The following is a 16,382-nucleotide window of genomic DNA, read 5'->3' on the forward strand; positions in this document are numbered from 1 at the left end:
TCAACCGATCTTCCTCAAATTCCGAACATCCGAATATTTTATGGGTCTCGAAAAACTTGCAAAATACCAGCCAAATCGGTTCAGATTTAGATATAGCTCTCATATATAGCTTTCGCCCGATTTACACTCATTTGCCCAAAGAGGCCAATTTTTAACTCCGATTTGGTTGAAATTTTGCACAGGGAGTAGAATTAGCATTGTAACTATGCGTGCCAAATTTGGTTGACATCGGTTCAGATTTGGATATATCTCCCATATATAGCTTTCGCCCGATTTACACTCATATGACCACAGAGGCCAATTTTTAACTCCGATTTAGTTGAAATTTTTCACAGGAAGTAGAATTAGCATTGAAACTATGCGTGCCAAATTTGGTTGAAATCGTTTCAGATTTGGATATATCTCCCATATATAGCTTTCGCCCGATTTACACTCATATGACCACAGAGGCCAATTTTTTGCTCCGATTTAGTTGAAATTTTGCACAGGGAGTAGAATTAGCATTGTTGCTATGCGTGCCAAATTTGGTTGAAATCGGTTCAGATTTAGATATAGCTCCCATATATATGTTTTTCTGATTTCGACAAAAATGGTCAAAATACCAACAATTTCCTTGTAAAATCGCCACTGCTTAGTCGCAAAGTTGTAAAAATGACTCTAATTTTCCTAAACTTCTAATACATATATATCGAGCGATAAATTATAAATAAACTTTTGCAAAGTTTCCTTAAAATTGCTTCAGATTTAAATGTTTCCCATATTTATACCCTTCACCACTACTGTGGTACAGGGTATAATAAGTTTGTGCATTTGTATGTAACGCCAAGAAGGAGTAATCATAGACCAACCTTTTAGTATACGGATCGGCTTAGAATTAAATTCTGAGTCGATTTAGCGATGTCCGTCTGTCTGTCTGTCCGTCTGTCTGTCCGTCTGTCTGTCTGTCTGTTGATGTATTTTTGTGTGCAAAGTACAGCTCGCAGTTTTAGTCCGATTGTCCTAAAATTTGGTATAGGGTCCTGTTTCGGCTCAAAGACGATCCCTATAGATTTTGGAAAAAATCGGTTCAGATTTAGATATAGCTGCCATATATATTTTTCGCCGATCTGGTCATAATTAGCGTGTATATCAACCGATCTTCCTCAAATTCCGTACATCCGAATATTTTATGGGTCTCGAAAAACTTGCAAAATACCAGCCAAATCGGTTCAGATTTAGATATAGCTCTCATATATAGCTTTCGCCCGATTTACACTCATTTGCCCAAAGAGGCCAATTTTTAACTCCGATTTGGTTGAAATTTTGCACAGGGAGTAGAATTAGCATTGTAACTATGGGTGCCAAATTTGGTTGACATCGGTTCAGATTTGGATATATCTCCCATATATAGCTTTCGCCCGATTTACACTCATATGACCACAGAGGCCAATTTTTAACTCCGATTTAGTTGAAATTTTTCACAGGGAGTAGAATTAGCATTGAAACTATGCGTGCCAAATTTGGTTGAAATCGGTTCAGATTTGGATATATCTCCCATATATAGCTTTCGCCCGATTTACACTCATATGACCACAGAGGCCAATTTTTTGCTCCGATTTAGTTGAAATTTTGCACAGGGAGTAGAATTAGCATTATAGCTATGCGTGCCAAATTTGGTTGAAATCGGTTCAGATTTAGATATATCTCCCATATATAGCTTTCGCCCGATTTACACTCATATGACCACAGAGGCCAATTTTTAACTCCGATTTAGTTGAAATTTTGCACAGAGAGTATAATTAGCATTGTTGCTATGCGTGCCAAATTTGGTTGAAATCGGTTCAGATTTAGATATAGCTCCCATATATATGTTTTTCTGATTTCGACAAAAATGGTCAAAATACCAACAATTTCCTTGTAAAATCGCCACTGCTTAGTCGCAAAGTTGTAAAAATGACTCTAATTTTCCTAAACTTCTAATACATATATATCGAGCGATAAATTATAAATAAACTTTTGCAAAGTTTCCTTAAAATTGCTTCAGATTTAAATGTTTCCCATATTTATACCCTTCACCACTACTGTGGTATTCGAGCTTTTGATTTTAAAGAGATATTTCAACTCTTCAATCATCGGACGCATTGTACGCATTGAACGCATGGTATGTAATTCTACCTTAAGGTCGGAAACGGCTGAAACGATTTACTTGAAACTTTCAAATATCGTAGGGGGCGCTCATGTGATGAAAATAGGATAACTCATTTTTTGACACCTGGTCGCGGAGGGGGGCTTTTCCTATGTCCGACTTTTTGAAAATTTGACCAAAGTTGACTGATTTGCTTGAAATTTTCATTGAAGGTTGGGGGTTGGCTTCTAGCAAAGATCCTCTACTTTATTTTTCGATAACTGGTCGCGGAGGCGGACCTCCCCTTTGTTCGACTTTTTTTAAAGTACAGCGAAAAAACTAAAATTCTCTAAATTACCTGAGATTTACAGAGGACATGAGGTGAGGTTATGAAATTAATATGTGTTACCTGATGTGTTCATATGTGATAGGGGAGGGGACCTCCCCCTTGCCCGACTTTTTAAAACTAGGAACAGAATTATCCGATTTACTTGACATTTTCAGGAAAGGTTGAAGGGGTCGTCTAGACAAAGAACGGCTACTTTATTTTTCGATATTTGGTCGGAGAGGGGGACCTCCCCGTTGCCCGACTTTTTTAAAGTACAGTGAAAATAAAACTTAAGTCTTCCGACTGAAATTTTACGGAAAAATTGGGTGATGTTATGAAATTTATATCAGATTCCTGATTTTTTAATATTTGGTCGGGGAAGAATAAAAGGGCATAGGGAGACATCAGCTTCTCCTTAAGTACATACAAAGAAACAATTATACATTTCCAATTTACTTGAAATTTACAGAGGACGTGGGGAGAGGTTATGAAATTAATATTGGATACCTGATATTATACGAAGAGGGACGGAAAGAGGGCCGCCCCTTGCCTTGCTTTTTGAAAATTGGGCTTTATAATTTGCTTGACATTTTCTGGGACGTTTACACAAGGTCCGCTACATCACTTTTCGATACGGCCGTAAGTTCGGCCAGGCCGAAGCTTATGTACCCTCCACCATGGATTGCGTAGAAACTTCTACTGAAGACTGTCATCCACAATCGAATTACTTGGATTGCGGTATCACTTGCCGATGGCAAGGTATCTTAAAACTTCCTAACACACAGAAAAAAAATATCACCAAAATATTTCCAATTAAAAAGTTAATTGAAGTTGAAACTTTTTTCAATTAATAAATTAATTGGTACAATTAACTTTTTAATCAATATAGAAACGTTAAGTTAATTAAGTCAATGATTGAAAATTGTAAATTTTTTAATTAAAAAGTTAATTGATACAATTAACTTTTAATCAAATTCGGAAGACTAAGTCAGTTAAAAAAGTGATGATTTTTTTTTTAATTAAAATTTTTTTCAAACAATCAATTGTTAATCCAAATAAAAATTCTAAGCCAATTCAGAATGTAATTGAAAATAGTTACCTTTTTTTAATTACTAAATTAATTGAGTTTTGCAATCAACATCAATTAAATTTTTAATTGAATCAATTAAAAAATTAATTGAAATTTGGTAATGAAACTAATTAATTTTTTAATCAAGAATTTTTTCTATGCCCAATTAAAACTGTGATTGATACTATCATTTTCGTGATTGAAGACATTTCAATTAAAAAATTAATTGGATCAATTAATTTCGTGATTGAATCAGAAAAAAAAATTTTTTGTGTGCACCGTCTTCTAAATTGCAAGTAGTCCATATGTGGTATATATTAAACTAAAAAATGCCGATTAAATACGTATATAATTAAGTTTGACAAAATTTTCTATAGAAATAAAATTTTGACAAAATTTTCTATAGAAATAACATTTTGGTAGATTCTTTTGGACCAATTTTTGTGTGATTGGGGATCGGCTATATATAACTATGGTTAGGTTAGGTTAGGTTATTAGCGGCCATATATTAACACCACGTTGCAAATTTCAACCGAATCGGATGAATTTTGCTTCTCCAAGAGGCTCCAGAGATCAAATCTGGGGAAATGTTTATATGGGTACTATATATAATTATGGACCGATATGGACCAATTCTTGCGTGTTTGTTAGAGACCACATACTAACACCACGTTCCAAATTTCAAACGGATCGGATGAATTTTGCTCGTACAAGAGGCTCCGGAGGACAAATCTGGGGATCGGTTTATATGAGGGCTATATATAATTATGGACCGATATGGACTAATTCTTGCATGGTTGTTAGAGACCATATACTAACACCATGTACCAAATTTCAACAGGATCGAATAAATTTTGCTCCTGCAATAGGCTCCGGAGGTCAAATCTAGGGATCGGTTTATATGGGAGCTATACATAATTATGGACCGATATGGACCAATTTTTGCATGGTTGTTAGAGACCATATACTTACACCATGTACCAAATTTCAGCCAGGTCGGATGAAATATGCTTCTGTTAGAGGCTTCACAAGCCAAATCTGAGGCTCCCTTTATATGGAGGCTATACGTAAAAGTGAACCGATATGGCCCATTTGCAATACCATCCGACCTATATCAATAACAACTACTTGTGCCAAGTTTCAAGTCGATAGCGTCGGAAGTTAGCGTGATTTAAACAGACGGACAGACGGACATGCTTAGATCGACTCAGAATTTCACCAGGACCCAGAACATATATACTTTATGGGGTCTTAGAGCAATTTTTTCGATGTGTTACAAACGGAATGACAAAGTTAATATACCCCCCATCCTATGGTGGAGGAAATTTACAAAGGTCGTGGGGGAAGGAAATCGGTGTTTGTCGGTATTTTATCGGGGAAAGTGACGTCCCTTTAAAACAATAGAGCAACATTTAACCTTCTTCGATCTACTTGAAATTTACAGGGAATGTGGGAGGAGGTGATTAAATTAATACATGATTTTTTAATTAGTATATGATATTTCGATATCTGGTTGGGGAAGGAGAATAGTGAAAAAAAAACTTTGTCGATTTATAGGGACCGTTGGGTAGTTTATAAATTTAATATAGGGTACGTGAGTTTGCGATATCTGGTCGAAGTGGAGCGAAGGTGGGTAGAGGCTTCCATTTTGTCCGATTTTTTGAAAATTGAAAGTGAAAATTTGTCCGTAAATGGGAACTCGGTACAAAATTTTATGATTTTTGCACAGGCTTCTGCCAGTCTTTTTTATGTAAAAAACTTAAATTTACATGAAATTGGCAGCCGTTTTTACATCTGCATATCCGCCGTATTTCTATCCATAAACGAAAAAGCAAGTTGTCCGATTTGTTTGAAAGAATTCAACTCTTTTTGAATTTGTTTTCAGCACGAAGGATATGGTTGACTAAGTTACCGAAAAAGGCTCCTACAAATACGCTTCGGAAGGCGCAGCGAAGCGGGGTTACGCTAGTATTAATAAAATAATAATCAGAAAGATATATATTCAAAGTTCTTGAATATTAGTCGTCTGCATTCAATAGAATCTTAATGTATTGCAGTAGTTATATTTCACCTTAAATCTTGTCTTTCTTGCATTACAATATTTTTTTTGTATAAAAAAATTAATAGCGCCTCTAAATTTCTGTGAAAAAAAAAATTGATAACACCTCAGTTACAATATGTCATAGAAAAAAAAATGGGAAATCACGAATAAATTAGAAATTATCTTTATGTTCATGCAATATGCAATCCAAATTAATCCAATGCAATAAATCAAAATTCTACCAGAATTGATTACATACAACCCTCTTGAGATAACAATCAGAGTATAAAAATGGTAAAATTTCCTCAAGATGTCATCAGTTGGAATTGTTTCGTTACACTATGAAATTCTTCATTGTTTTTGCTTTGGCTTTGGCCGCCAGCGTTTCCGCAGAGGAAATTTATCCTCGTAATCGTGTTGTTCCAGTGATTGGAAATTCAGAGGGCCGTATTACTAATGGTAATGCTGCTACTGTTGGTCAATTCCCTTACCAGGTTGGTCTATCCTTGCAAGTTACTCCCAGCGCTGCTGCCTGGTGCGGTGGATCCTTGATTGGCAAGGAATGGGTTTTGACTGCTGCTCACTGTACCGATGGGTAAGTTCGCAAAGGTGCTACCCAAGTGATTGCATGTCCTTATTTTATATTTCACATTTCTTAGTATCCTCTCCGTTACCGTCTACTTGGGAGCTACCGTTCGCACCTCCGCTGAAGTCACCTACAAGGTCTCCAACAAGAATATCATCGTCCACTCTGGCTGGAATACCAACAACTTGAGAAACGATATATCCTTGATCAAAATCCCAAGCGTTGCCTACTCGGCTAAAATCCAACCCGTTCAACTTCCAGCTATTTCCAACTCTTACTCTACCTATTCGGGTGATTATGTGATTGCCTCTGGTTGGGGCCGTATGTCCGATTCTGCCACTGGTGTTGCCAAGGACTTGCAATGGGCCCGCATGCAAGTCATTGAAAATAAAGTTTGCGCCGCCACCTATGGTACCTCCATTGTTGTTGATTCGAACATTTGTGTATCTACCCCCAATGCTGTTTCCACCTGCAATGGTGATTCTGGTGGCCCATTGGTCTTGGAATCGTCCAAGATTCAAGTTGGTTTAACCTCTTTCGGTTCAGCTGCTGGTTGCGAAAAGGGATTCCCTGCTGCTTTCACTCGTGTGACCAGCTATTTGGATTGGATCAAGGCCAATACTGGTATCTTCTATTAGAAATATGGATGTCAATCCTAAAGAGCATTATGGAAAATAAATGAATCTGCAATAGAAAATTGTTTTTTGTTTTTTTTTTTTTTCAGTTATTGAAGGATGATGGGTAAAACATAGGTTCTTAGGGGAAAAAATAAAAATACGTCCTTAGAGGAAAATACGATTTTCAGTTCCAGCAACTGTAAGTTATGGCTTGTACTAAATACGAGACCCTGCAATGGGCAAGATTATTTATTAACCACCACTAGCTAGTGTCGATCAGCTAAACTACAGAACAAGGCGCCAGGAAAGAACATTTTAGTTAATAATAGATTAGAATTAAAAAATTTTAACTAAACTGTATTAGGTTAGGTTAGGTTATGGAGGATGACACGAATCCGAACTAGCGAATTTGTGTCCACTTAGACCCTAGTTGGTGCATTGCGGTTCCTCAAACTTCTTTCCACCTTCCTCTTCGTGTCTGTCACGCTCCGACCAGAATGAGTCAGTCCATTCTATGATAATGTGTCCTTCGGGTGCGCCTAGGTCCTCCACCCCGATGCCTTGATGAAGGCGAGAATACTCATCAGGCTACATTCTCGCAAGTCGGCCATAGTCTGAAAGAAATAAGAGCCCAGTATCTTGTTTCTTCTGAAAGATAGTGCTGGACACTGGCACAGGAAGTGCAATGAATCTTCCGTATCCTCGGGGTCCAAACACCACCACAAATATCATCATTCGCTACACCGATCCTTACCATGTGTTTTCCCAGAGTGTTGTATCCTGTTATGATGCCTGTTATCGACCTCACATCCTCTCTTTGCAATGACATCAGGATTTCAGAGTTCCTAATATTATATTCGTCCCATATCAGTTTCGTTTGTTCACAGCCTATAACAGGTTGGCTGATAAGTCCCCGGTCTGACACATAGATGGCGTCGCTAGTATTAAATGCATATTATTTTATATAGTATCAACCTTCAAATGATTCGTGTCAAAATTTGACGTCTGTAAGTCAATTAGTTTGTGAGATAGAGCGTCTTTTGTGAAGCAACTTTTGTTATTGTGAAAAAAAATGGAAAAAAGGAATTTCGTGTTTTGATAAAATGCTGTTTTCTGAAGGAAAAAAATACGGTGGAAGCAAAAACTTGGCTTGATAATGAGTTTCCGGACTCTGCCCCAGGGAAATCAACAATAATTGATTGGTATGGAAAATTCAAGCGTGGTGAAATGAGCACGGAGTGTGGTGAACGCAGTGGACGCCCGAAAGAGGTGGTTACCGACGAAAACATCAAAAAAATCCACAAAATGATTTTGAATGACCGTAAAATGAAGTTGACCTAGATAGCAGAGGCCTTAAAGATATCAAAGGAACGTGTTGGTCATATCATTCATCAATATTTGGATATGCGGAAGCTCTGTGCAAAATGGGTGCCGCTCGAGCTCACATTTGACCAAAAATAACAATGTGTTGATGATTCTGAGCGGTGTTTGAAGCTGTTCACTCGTAATACACCCGAGTTTTTCCGTCGATATGTGACAATGGATGAAACATGGCTCCATCACTGCACTTCTGAGTTCAATCGACAGTCGGCTGAGTGGACAGCGACCGGTAGACCGTCTCCGAAGCGTGGAAAGACTCAAAAGTCCGCTGGCAAAGTAATGGCCTCTGTTTTTTGAGATGCTCATGGAATAATTTTTATCGATTATCTTGAGAAGTGAAAAGACATCAACAGTGACTATTATATGGCGTTATTGGATCGTTTGAAGGTCGAAATCGCGGCAAAGCGGCCCCATATGAAGGAGAAGAAAAAAGTGTTGTTCCACCAAGACAACGCACCGTGCCATAAGTCATTGAGAACGATGGCAAAAATTCATGAATTGGGCTTCGAATTGCTTCCCCACCCACCGTATTCTCGAGATCTGGCCCCACCGACTTTTTCTTGTTCTCAGACCTCAAAAGGATGCTCGCAGGGAAAATATTTGGCTGCAATGAAGAGGTGATCGCCGAAACTGAGGCCTATTTTGAGGCAAAACCAAAGGAGTACTACCAAAATAGTATCAAAAAATTGGAAGGTCGTTATAAGCGTTGTATCACTCTTGAAGGGAACTATGTTGAATAATAAAAACGATTTTTGACAAAAAAAATTGTTTTTCTTTGTTAGACTGGGGACTTATCAGCCAACCTGTTAGAAGAAGCCCATCGTCTCTTCCATAAATCTTCATATTTGCTATTGATCCTGTAAATAAACAAAGAAAGCAGAGGAAAAACGTCCGAAATGATGTTATCCGTGCCACCTGAGCCTTCCTTATCGAGTACATCTGCCTCTTCATTCTCAGTTATGCCATAATGTGCAGGTACCCAGCACAGAGTTAGGTTAGGTTAGGTGGCAGCCCGATGTATCAGGCTCACTTAGACTATTCAGTCCATTGTGATACCACATTGGTGAACTTCTCTCTTATCACAGAGTGCTGCCCGATTCCAAGTTAAGCTCAATGACAAGGGGCCGAGTCCGAACGGCGTTCCACATTCCAGTGAAACCTCTTAGAGAAGCTTTGAAACCCTCAGAAATGTCACCAGCATTACTGAGGTGGGATAGTCCACCGCTGAAAAGCTTTTTGGTGTTCGGTCGAAGCAGGAATCGAACCCACGACCTTGTGTATGCAAGGCGGGCATGCTAACCATTGCATCACGGTGGCACAGAGTTACATTATGATGTTCAGTGAGAACCGTAAGCTCTCTACGACAGCGGCGGACAACCTTCGACCTTATGTTCGTATTGCCCAGGGCCTTTATAGCTGCCTGACTATCGATGAAAATGCTGATATCGCATCTAAATAACGGTATCATCGATAGAAGTGCCGCAGCTTTTGCAATAGCAAATATCTCAGCCTGAAAAATGCTGCATTTATCTTCCAACTTAAAGGACTCCTTAAGTTCCAACACCTTGCAGTAAATTCCTCTGCCTGTGCCCTCGGCCATTTTCGAGCCGTCCGTATAGATGTTGAGATTTCCAAAGTGTATCCTATTTTCATCCCAGTCCTCTATGCTCGGGATAATTGAACCCAGGTTATTGTCATACATATGCCGTGTCGCCATATAGTCAGTTCTCATATGTCGTCCGGCATAGACTATCAGTTCAGTGTGTCTGCAGCCCGTGCTCTCCAATGAGTCCAGGCCCCTCAGTCTGATCAGTATGTCGTCCGCGGTCCTCCTAATATGCAGGTCTAGGGGACATATCCCCATCAATACCTCCAGTGCGGCGGTGGCCGTTGTCTCATCGCCCCGGTCATGTAAAGGATGGTTAAAATTTCAAGGGCCGATGTTGATTTTGAATAAATCACAAACTATTTAGGAAATTATTGTAATTTTATTTTATTATGATATATTGGTATTACTCAATTATGTATGAACAAAATATCGGCCAAGTGGGCGCCGCGACCTCGGTGGCACACCTTCATCCGATGGTCCAAATTTTCGATGACGCTGAGGCATAATGGAGGTTCTATGCCGTTAATGTGCCGAGCCTTTAGCTCTTGAATTGTTGCTGGCTTATCGACGTGCACCTTTTCTTTCAAATAACCCCAAAGAAAAAATCCAACGGTGTCAAATCACAATATCTTGGCGGCCAATTGACATCGTCATTACGTGGGATAACACGGCCATTGAATTTGTTGCGCAAAAGAGCCATTGTTTCGTTAGCTGTGTGGCATCGTCCTGCTGAAACCACATATCGTCCACATCCATATCTTCCAATTCGGGCCATAAAAAGTTAATTATCATCTCACGATAGCGAACACCATTCACAGTAACTGCCTGACCGGCCTCATTTTGGAAAAAATACGGCCCGATGATGCCGCCAGCCCATAAACCGCACTAAACAGTCACTCTTTGTGGATGCATTGGTTTTTCGACAATCACTCTTGGATTCTCATTCGCCCAGATGCGGCAATTCTGTTTGTTGACGAATCCACTGAGGTGAAAATGTGCCTCATCACTAAAGATGATTTTCTTCGAAAATTGATCATCAACGGTTGCCATTTCTTGGAACCATTTAACACGTTGTTGGATTGTGTATCTCTCCATGGTTCAAATTGAATAAGTCTGAAAAAGAGAAATGTCAAATAAAATTCGAAAAAAATTGGCGTTTAGGTGTGGTTCACATTCAACATCGGCCCTTACAATTTAACCACCCTTTAGATGAGGGCCGTTCTATTTATTCTGCCTAATCTCAGTTTATGATTGTGGTTGTTTGTGATGGGCCACCATACATGACATCCATACACAGCTACTGGCCTTATCACAGCTGAATAAAGCCAGTTGAAAAGGGTCGTATAATGCCGCATAGGTCTTCTTCATACGATCCGAACTAAACTCTAGTAGAAACGCTGATATCACGCCGATTTCACAAAACTAAGTAAATAATTTTCGCCAAATTCAAGAAAATTTATTAGACGTAATAAACTTTTTCACTTATTAAAAAAATCGAATTTTGAAAAGAAAAATTGGAGAGAAAAATTGCAAAAATGTCTTTAGTACCAAACGAAGTTGATGATGGGCTCATTATTGGTAAAATTTAAATTTTTAAGAAATTCTGAACTATTTTATGGAGACCCGAATTTATTTAATATTTATGCTTAATTTGTATAGTTTTTCCTCTGTTTTAGATAATTTAACTAACGTACGCAAAAAAATATTAACGCCATGGAAACTCTCTTAAAACGTAATAATTCCATAAACTAAAATAGAATTAAATCGGCTTTAGTGAAATATAGGGTTCACTTTTTTTTGATTGGAGTCGCACCATGTTCGTCGCCAATTTTTTTAATTAAAAATTTAATTGATATTAAAAATTAATTCAATTTAATTAAATCCGATCAACTATCCTAATATGGCATTTTTTATAGCTTATTCGATTATAATTCTAATTAATTAATTTAAAACATTAATTGAAGTTCGCTGGTGTTATTGAATCAATTTTGAAAATTAATTGATTTCTCGACAAAAGTAAATTAATTGGAAATATTTTCTTTCCAAAAAAAAAATCCAAGTAAAATTCATGATTAAAGCAATTTTAATCGAAAAATTCATTTCGTGATTGAATCAAAAAAATATTTGTGTTATACAAAATTATTTTATATTAAATTTAATGAATTTCTATTTCTATGTTATCTTAAAGTTAATGATCTTTCTCTCTTGCAGGTATGTACACGAATTGAGTGAAAAACATGTAAGTCTGTCTTTTCCTATGTGAAATTTAGATGTCCGATCTTTTGACCATAAAACTTTTTATAACGAACCATAAAAAATGTGTTTACCAGAAATATTGATTTTTATATAGCGATCGACTTAGAATAACCTCCTGAGTTAATCGAGCTCTTTGTGTCCCGTCCGTCCATTTATTTATTGTTGGCATGATTCCGGTCGCAATTATTAATCTACACTGAAAAAAATATTTACATCATATTAAAGATTATACAACTTAAAATTTAGGATGCGAAATTTACAAAATATTAAGGACAAATTTCTTTAAAATAATGACAATTTATTTAAATTAAGGTTTATAATCTTTGCTTTAAACATTTTTTTTCATTAAATTTAGGGCACACATTTTGTGAATTTGCGTCCCTCCGTTAAAGTCGCATGTCTTTGGACTAAGGCTAATTTTCCTCAAAGTTAAGAAACACATTTCCGATTTAAAGAAATTGTCATTAAATTAACTGAAATATTGAAACTTTAGATTTGAGATAAAAACGCTTCAAATATAGGCTGAGACTTATTTTAAGGATTTAGCGTCTTTGGTTTAAAGCTTTTTTTTTTTAATTAAGAAAACATTTTTTACTTTGAAGTATCCGTTATAATTTGGATTTTTAAATTGGCATTTGTTTGTACGTGAGTTGCATATGAAGGAGCACTTTCACCTAACACATTCACCATATCATTATGAATTTCTTGTAAACCTTTTTTATGTAAATATTTAATTACAGCACGTATTTCTAATTTTTTCATTGTAAAAAAATTGCGGATGCGTCTTTTTTGAACATATGTTTCTATATCGAAACCATAGACCAAGAAAATATAGAGACATACCTTGATAATTCACCATGGTTTTGTTTATTTGCAGTGCGCAGTCATTCCACTCAATTGCGCAGTCAAGTGACTCAATTTCTTTTTGGAAAACGAGAATAACCGTATAAATTAGTCAATTTGCATTACAAAAAAGGTGTGGATGAACAGTATTTTATAAACTTTCACAATATTTGGTGTTTCAACGAGAGAACAAAGGAAAGAAAACAAATTAAAGCCAAATTAAAAAATCACTCAATTGCAGATGAGAAAGAGCCATCTACGGTGTGCAGACAAACTACAGCGCTGTGAATTCACTTGAGATGTCTATACCTTCCTTGGTCTATGATCGAAACAAAATTTAACATGTGCTCATAACAGAGATGGAAATTTCCATTCACAATCAGAGATATTATACAGAGAGCTCTCCGGATGACTGAGAAATGGGCGAAAGTTAATGGTTTTGGGGTAAATCCAGCAAAGACAGAACTAGTCACGTACTGCAAAGATCGCAAAACTCCCACGGTTAGGCCCATTTCCTTAGGGGGTATTGAAATTCCCTTTGGTGAGTGTGCAAAATACCTTGGCGTTATTTTGGACAGGAAGCTGAATTTTAGGCTCAATATTGAAGAAAGGGCGAGAATAGCCACGGTAACTTTGTACTCGGCAATAGGGAAAAAGTGGGGACTAAAACCAAAAATTGTGCATTGGTTATACACGGCAGTAGTTAGACCTATAATGCTATATGGTGTTGTAGTCTGGCGGCCGGCACTTCAGAAACCGACTAGTTTAGATAAAGTTCAGCGTATGGCGAGCTTATGTATCTCAGGCGCATTTAGTACGACAGGAACAGACTCCCTTAATGTCATGCTACATCTATTGCCGGAGCCACCGTGGTGCAATGGTTAGCATGCCCGCCTTGCATACACAAGGTCGTGGGTTCGATTCCTGCTGCGACCGAACACCAAAAAGTTTTTCAGCGGTGGATTATCCCACCTCAGTAATGCTGGTGACATTTCTGAGGGTTTCAAAGCTTCTCTAAGTGGTTTCACTGGAATGTGGAACGCCGTTCGGACTCGGCTATAAAAAGGAGGTCCCTTGTCATTGAGCTTAACATGGAATCGGGCAGCACTCAGTGATAAGAGAGAAGTTCACCACTGTGGTATCACAATGGACTGAATAGTCTAAGTGAGCCTGATACATCGGGCTGCCACATAACCTAACCTAACCTAACCTACATCTATTGCCTTTAGACATTTTGGCCAAACAGTCAGCTGCTATCGCTGTGGTCGGAAAAAATGTACGGTCACAGTTCGGTCCTCAAAGTAATGCCAGGTGTGCCTAACGTAGTGGATTACACCCTGGCAACACCACTTTTCGACAAAAAGTTTGAAACTCTAATTCCCAACAGTGAGGCGTGGTGTACACAGACCCCGGGGAATAAAAGATATATAGATTTCTATACTGATGGCTCCAAATTGAATGGACAAGTGGAGTTTGGAGTATATTCTAATGATCTGGAACTTCGAATAGCGAAAAGATTACCTAATCACTGTAGTGTTTTTCAGGCTGAAATATTAGCAATAAGAGAGGTGACGAAGTAATGTTCCAACAAATATTGGCATTAATATATACTCAGACAGTCAACCTGCAATAAAATCCTTGGACTCTGTGTTCCTTAACTCGAAAACGGCCATAGACTGCCGCAAATCTCTCAACGAGATGGCTGAGCAGTACAATATTCACTTAATATGGGTGCCTGGCCATAGGAACATACCGGGGAACTGCGAAGCAGATGTGTTAGCAAGGCTAGGAACTACCTTACATATTCCAGGGGAACTAGAATCTGTTGGTATGCCTCTGGCCCCCTGCAAGCTCTTACTGCGTGGGAAGGCTGTTATGGCAAATATTCGATGGGAGAATTACAAGGGTTGTAACGACACTAAGTAAATATGGCCCCATTTAAACTTAAACCGCACACTAGATATGCTAGTGTTCTCAAGGCGTCAGATAGCACTCCTGATATCTGCTATAACGGGTCGCTGCCTGATAGGTGTATTTGCAAAAACTATAGGTGTGAAGTATAATGACTATTGTATAAGCTGTCATGATGTGGAGGAAAAGGAATCAATTAAACACCTCTTGTGTGAGTGTCCTTCTTTTTGTGTAAGGCGTAAGCGAATTTTAGGAGCATATAGCTTTAGATTACTGGCGGACCTGGAAAACGTTAACTTAAGCAGTTTGTTAATGTTTTTGGAGCAATCTGGTTGGTTCAACAAAAGTAAATAATAGAGAAGGTTCAGTGGTTAAGACTAGAAGTGCCCATATGTAATAGGTACTTTTAGCTAAATGTGCTATCACAATGGACTGAATAGTCTAAGTGAGCCTGAAATTTAATCGGGCGGCCACTTTAACCTAACCTAACAGAGATGGAAGTTTCCAAAACACTTAACTTTTTTCTGTTTATACCGCGCTTTTTGTGCTAGGCTAAGACTTTTCCTAACTGTCCTCGTATTAATAAACCACGAAAAGGGAATGAAAAATTGATAAATGAGATCTGTATCTTAATTTTAATTTTATTGGTCCTAGATTTAAAGCAAGATAGGTCGCTAAAGATTTTCTTTATTTTAAAGAAGCCGCATCTTTGAATCAATACCAAAATTCTTAAGGGAAGGTCAAAATCTTTGGATCCAAGTAAACTTTTTTTAGTGTATTTGGATGAAGGTTGTTGAATTTGGAAAATAATCAAAACAAAGCTCCCATATATATGTATTGCCCGATCTCGATAAATGGGGTCAAATTGCGCTTCTTTACATACCGATCGTCGTCAAGTCCGAATGGCGTTTAACATTACGGTGAATCCATTTAGAGAGGGCATAATTCACCACTGAAAACCTTTTTTTTGGTTTTTCGTCCAAACCGTGAGTTGAACCCACGACTCTATGTATGAAAGGTGGACATCCTAACTATTGCTCCACAGCTTGCTTCCGCAATATGTGTTTCGCCATTTAGCTTGTTGTTTCGGCAATTAGCACTAGTTGTTTCGGCAATTAGCACTAATAGCTTCGCTTGTACCTTTGGCATGAATTATGGCCTACAAACTGCCGGCAAAGACATCACACGCTGCACGAAAGTGACTGTGGGGTATTTTGGCCCATTCCCGGCGAAGCTCCATCATCTCAAGATGACTTTGGTATTTTGCCAAACTTACTCTTCAAAATGGATGCAAAAGATCAAAGGATTAATATCCGAAGATGTTGGTCTTCAACAAATGAAGCGAGGAGCCTCCTGTTTAAGCCATACTTGCTTGATGCGCGCTGAGTGCGAAGGTCGTGAGTGCTGTTGGAATGTCTATGGCCTATGGCCATAAGGGAGCCACCGTGGTGCAATGGTTAGCATGCCCGCCTTGCATACACAAGGTCGTGGGTTCGATTCCTGCTTCGACCGAACACCAAAAAGTTTTTCAGCGGTGGATTATCCCACCTCAGTAATGCTGGTGACATTACTGGAACAGATAATCTATGTTCGAGTCACGGTAGTGGATTTTTATAATAAATTCGTAACCATTACGTT

At 38.1% G+C, this 16,382-nt stretch overlaps 2 protein-coding genes across 6 annotated transcripts in view; both read left to right on the forward strand.

The window, feature by feature from the left end:
- The window catches only part of Btk (tyrosine-protein kinase Btk29A), a 561,740-nt gene that overhangs the window by 86,727 nt on the left and 458,631 nt on the right, over positions 1-16,382 (forward strand). The gene's annotated exons all lie outside the window — the stretch shown is intronic.
- Positions 5,842-6,825, forward strand: LOC142226452 (collagenase-like). Its single transcript, XM_075296480.1, has 2 exons — positions 5,842-6,137; positions 6,202-6,825. The coding sequence occupies exons 1-2, from the start codon at positions 5,884-5,886 to the stop codon at positions 6,764-6,766; spliced, it is 819 nt and encodes a 272-aa protein (XP_075152595.1). The 5' UTR covers positions 5,842-5,883; the 3' UTR covers positions 6,767-6,825.

Source organism: Haematobia irritans, chromosome 2 (genome assembly GCF_050003625.1).
Source record: "Haematobia irritans isolate KBUSLIRL chromosome 2, ASM5000362v1, whole genome shotgun sequence".
NCBI classification, from domain to species: Eukaryota; Metazoa; Arthropoda; class Insecta; order Diptera; family Muscidae; genus Haematobia; species Haematobia irritans.